The sequence below is a fragment of the Schistosoma mansoni genome, chromosome W, assembly GCF_000237925.1.
Source record: "Schistosoma mansoni strain Puerto Rico chromosome W, complete genome".
Taxonomy (NCBI): Eukaryota; Metazoa; Platyhelminthes; class Trematoda; order Strigeidida; family Schistosomatidae; genus Schistosoma; species Schistosoma mansoni.
In genome coordinates this window covers 57606531-57611667 of record NC_031502.1, presented here as the reverse complement: position 1 = coordinate 57611667, position 5137 = coordinate 57606531, and the positions used below count along the sequence as shown (strand labels likewise).

At 33.5% G+C, this 5137-nt stretch overlaps 1 protein-coding gene across 1 annotated transcript; it reads right to left on the bottom strand.

Annotated features, from left to right (window-relative positions):
• Positions 1-4148: 4148 nt before the first annotated feature.
• Positions 4149-4607, bottom strand: Smp_131450 (putative 40s ribosomal protein S3; the record flags this gene model as incomplete). The annotated part of the gene is made up of 1 exon (XM_018790292.1): positions 4149-4607. One exon carries the CDS (start codon positions 4605-4607, stop codon positions 4149-4151), a length of 459 nt encoding a protein of 152 aa, XP_018655650.1.
• Positions 4608-5137: the final 530 nt, after the last annotated feature.

Here is a 5137-nt window from a genome sequence, read left to right as displayed (position 1 = left end):
TCTGGAGGCTCTGATAGAGTTTACTGTAAGCCGACTTAACACGTAGCTCGAATGGTAATGTTTCAGATTGTGAAATTATTTCGTCTAGGAGAATCGGTTCTCATGCGTTAACAGGTAAATCTCCAAATTTAAATGACATATTCAGTAAATTTTCTAACACCAATTCAAACATATAGATGTGATTACTAGACATTATTAACAGCTATAAAACAGTAACGATCACTTGACGTATGAAGATTTATCAATGCAATACTTTGACGTCAACCTTTTTTTCTCTGAAGTAACTCTGCCTGTAGCTCCTCCGGGGGCTACTGCCGGTCCCGACCTCGGGTAAAGGAGGAGGGTTAGGCATAAGGTTAGCGACCCCATCCCGTAGAAAACCAACTCGCTAAAAAACGTTAAGTATCATTTGAAGTTAGAGCAAATAACAGAGTTAAGTAAATCTTAATGAAATGAAAAGAGTTCAACGAAGTAAGTCCTGATTTATGTAATGTCGTTAGCTGTAAATATACAATCCAATCTATAGTTAAATCATTCATAACATACTCATATTTGTTTATATATGTTAAATGTTTCTTCTCTTTATTGCCTTCATTTAGTTTCATTACAAAATAGGTTTCTTACGTCATATTGTAGTACGATAAAACTCATCTATTGTATTTCCATATGAACCGTTGAAACTGGTACGAAAAATGAAGGAGTATGTAATGATTACGGTCAAGCTAATTTATTGATAGAGTGTTTTCAAAAAAAGGGGTTTCTTCTGGTTAGCAGCAGTAGGTCTTCATACACACAAAGGGAAAGCAAGATTCTCCGATACAACACAACATGTATCAATCAAATTACTCTTGACGGAGAAGTTTTGGAGGATGTAAATAACTTTACATATCTGAGCAGCATCATTGATGAACTAGATGGATTTGATGCAGATGTGAAGGTGCGAATCGGAAAAGCAAGAGCAACATATTTATAACTGAAGAACTTCTGGAATTCAAAGAAATTGTCAACCAAACCAAAGTGAAAATTTTCAATACAAATGTGAAGACAGTTCTACTGTATGGGGTGGAAACTTGAAGAACTACGAAATCCAACATTCAGAGGATACGGGTGTTTATCAACTGTGAACTATGCAAAATACTTCAGATGCGTTGGCCAGATAATATCAGCAACAATCTACTATGGAAGAGAAGAAACCAGATTTCATACAGTGGAGGAAGAAATCAAGGAGAAACGCTGGAAGTGAACAGGAAACAAGCTAAGGAGAGCACCCAACTGCGTCACAAGGCAAGCAATCACATCGAATCCTGAAGGCCAAAGGAGAAGAGGAAGGCTTAAGAACACATTACGCTGACAAATGGAGACAGACATGAAAAGAATGAATAAGAATTGGATAGAACTAGAAAGGAGGGGCTAGTAGAGAAAGAGTTGGATAATGCTGTTCGTTGGCCTATGCTCCATTGGGGGTAACAGGCGTAAGTAAGTAAGTAAGTATTCAAATGTAAGAATATTGAAGGAGTTAGCTGTTATGTAAAATGACACAGTTATAGATAAAATATATAACATAAAAGTTAATAAAATCCAAAGTCATTCAATTCATAATTTATAACAATTTGCAAGTTTAAATTCACTTAGTATTATTTGTTCGAATCTTCCGATTGATGATCAGGACTACAATTGATCAGTCTCTTATTGGCATATGTGTATACTGTGGGCATTGCCTCAATATAACTGAGTGGATAACGCGATAGCGTTTAAAGCAAAAGGTACTGAATTCGAGTCCCACAGTGAACATCAACTCTGAGATGCAGGTACATCCAGCTTATGAGTCCAAAATAGAACAAAATGCACTTCCTTGATTCCATTGCTAGCCACTCACCAACTTTGCTTATAATTTGCAAGTTTATTTATTATTCAACACCAAATTAAATAAATAATTAAAATCATGAAGCTTAATGGAAACCATCATATTACTCATCAACCTTTCATAGATATTAGCCTAACTATATTATGGTAAGCAGAGATGGATAGTGGCTAGCAGTGGAATCCAGGACGCGCTTTTCGTCCTATTCGGGAATCGTTAGCTGGATGTACCTGCATCTCAGAGTTGATGTTCACTCTGGGACTCGAACCCAGTACCCTCGCTTCAAAAAAAAGGAGATTGACCGGTTACAGTCCTAACAAATCGATGGGAAGATTCAAACAATCAATACTGAATGAATCTAACTATATTATTTTGCTGTGAAACTTAAAAGAAGGAGAGGATAAATATACTCTCATTCATTATCACAGAAGTTGTATTTGTGTGAAATTTTGTTGTTGTTGCTTGGTTTACGAATTTACCGTAACTATGATGTAGTTAAACTGTGTACAGTAAAAATTACATCATGGAATCTATATTACAACTATTGGATAATTTAATGGTTGGTTACTAAAAAATGAAAAAAACCTCTTATAAATAAAGAATACAAAAACCGGCTGTGATTTTATGCCCGGCTTTTTATCACATTGTTCATCTACCAATCAGAATACGACTTATACAATCTTAGCACTGTGCCAAAACAATGACGTTTGACCAGTATCAGCAGTCTAGTGTCCTTATTGCTCCTTTATCTACCTAACCCTTCCAGTTGAATCCAGAACACCAGTTACACCTCTCACTATACGAATTATTTATTTTAAACATACCTGGTTTATATACAAGCTGAAACGGACTATATCACACCATAAAATAGCGAATAACTTTATACAGGTTCAATCCAAATGTGGCTGTGAACGTGAGAGACAGTAATCAACAAAACTGAATATAATTTAGGGACAGTAAATCGTATAATAATAATCCATAGGTCAAAATGAAGCTTATAATAAGATGAATATAGATATACACAATCTAATTACTCAATAGTTAGACCATAAGAATATATATATAGAATAATAGTCCATTAATAGGTCCCGGAAGTTATCCGTACTTATGTCTTCGTTAGAATATAACAAAACCATTCTGGTATATTCAATTTTATGAATGAATTATTTTTTTTTAAAGGGATAGCATCTAATTATTAATCATATTGACAAATCATTCAAGTATACCCATTAAGTCAGATTTATAAAGTGACTTTATAAAAGAAAAAAAAAGGATAAATGTGTTTGGATGTTTATCATTTAGGGTCATGTAAATTGGCTACTTCTTAATTAATCAACTTTCAAAATGATTAAAATTTAAAAAAAAAAAAAGAAAACACCGCAACAACAACAACAACACTGTTTCCATAGTTATGACCCTAAAATAAGTAAAACTGGTAATAGTTCATTCTTAAAAAAAAGAAGTCTATAACTGTTGCTTTTTCTTGCGTTTTTTCTTTTTTCTCTTTTTTTTGAAAAAAAAGAAAAAAACGCTTTTCTTTTTTTTCTTCCAAAAAAAATTTTTTTTGTTTTAAAGATAGAAAAAAAATCTGTCAAATTATAAAATGACCTAAATATTTTTCCTTTTAAAAAAAAGGGGGGATATACAGATATGTATTTAATGTTTCGTTTCTTTCGTTTCTTCTTCTTCTTTTTTTTCTTCTTTTTGTGAGGAAAGAAAAACACACAAAAAGAAAAAAAGAAAGAAAAACGTCGTAAAATAGAAGTTTTACTATTGAAAATATTAAATTAGGTCGATTCTAATGAAAAATGGTTATGGGTATATATAGATATATAGAGTTATATTCTTCAAAGGTAATATTAATTTGACATTAGATGTATATATATATATATATATGATATCACTATGAGAATATGGATAGGGGAAATCTTTAATGGAATAAATGATGAATGGTTTATTACTGTTGCATGTTAATTAGTTCAGTTTAACTTTACTGAAATAGAAAGAGTTAACTATATATACACATATGAAATTCCTTTTTAAGGTTATTTATAGAGGTTCTTTATGTTAACTTTTCATGATAGATATCTAGCTTAGTTTATTATATATGAATATATAGTTACGATATTGTTTATAATGGTGTTTGTAAATCTTCTTTCAGCGGCAAAAATTGTGACGGTATCAGGCAAAGGTTTCCGAGGACGTTTTTTTTAGAACTATCGTGATCCAATATAATTTTGACTTTGATTCCTAGTATAACTTGTGGAAGTTGAACATGACGTACATCCTAGTCAATGTAATTGTTAACTGGATCTCCAGAATGGATGATGAGTCCATTACAAAACTTCATAGCTTTTGCTCTCTGATCCTTAATTTTACCAGAAACGATAACTCCAACACCTCTTGCTCCAGATTCTATGATGAATCGGAGTATACCATAGCATGCTTTTCGTACAGGTAACCCATATGTCAGTTTGTATCTAAGTGATTCTGCTTGCGCGATAGCGCTCAAACCACGGAAAATCATCTTATCAACAAATAGTCCCAAAGCACAGTCAGAAAATCCGAAGCGCTTTTGCAAAACCGAGGCGAGCTCTCGAATACGGAGTGAATCCTCACCAAGAACACTCTGAGTTTTTGTAGCTAATATGATAACTTCCGTGTATTTACGGCTTTCACGAACTTGGGAAGCACTGTAACCGTCGTCAGCTAATTCACGTTTAAGGAACTCATCTAACTCAACCATAAACACTCCAGGTTTAATGAACTTCTGTTCAAGAGATATTTTCCCAGTATTATATGTATACACTTAGACTACTCAAAAGTAGTGTTTAATATCCACGTGTAAATCTAAATTCTTGTAGATAATCGTACATGGTTTTATATTTAGAAGATAGAATAAGTCATCACAGAATTACAGAGAATTTCTAGAATCATCCAATTCAGATCAATCTGTGGGAGATAACAAACCAGATTCGAGTGCAGGAAGAAATCAGGAAGAAGTGATGGAAGTGGATAGGACACACATTGAGGAAAGCACCCAACTGCGTCACAAGGCAAGCACTCACATGGAATCCTATAGGCCAAAGGAGAAGAGGAAGACCAAAAAAAACATTACGTTGAGAAAAGGAAACAGATATGAGAAGAATGAACAAAAATTGTATAGAACTAGAAAACAAGGCCCATGACAGAAAGAGTTTGAGAATACTGGTCGGTGGCCTATTCTCGATTGGGAGTAACAGGCGTAAGTAAGTAAGTAAGTAAGTGAATGTAATA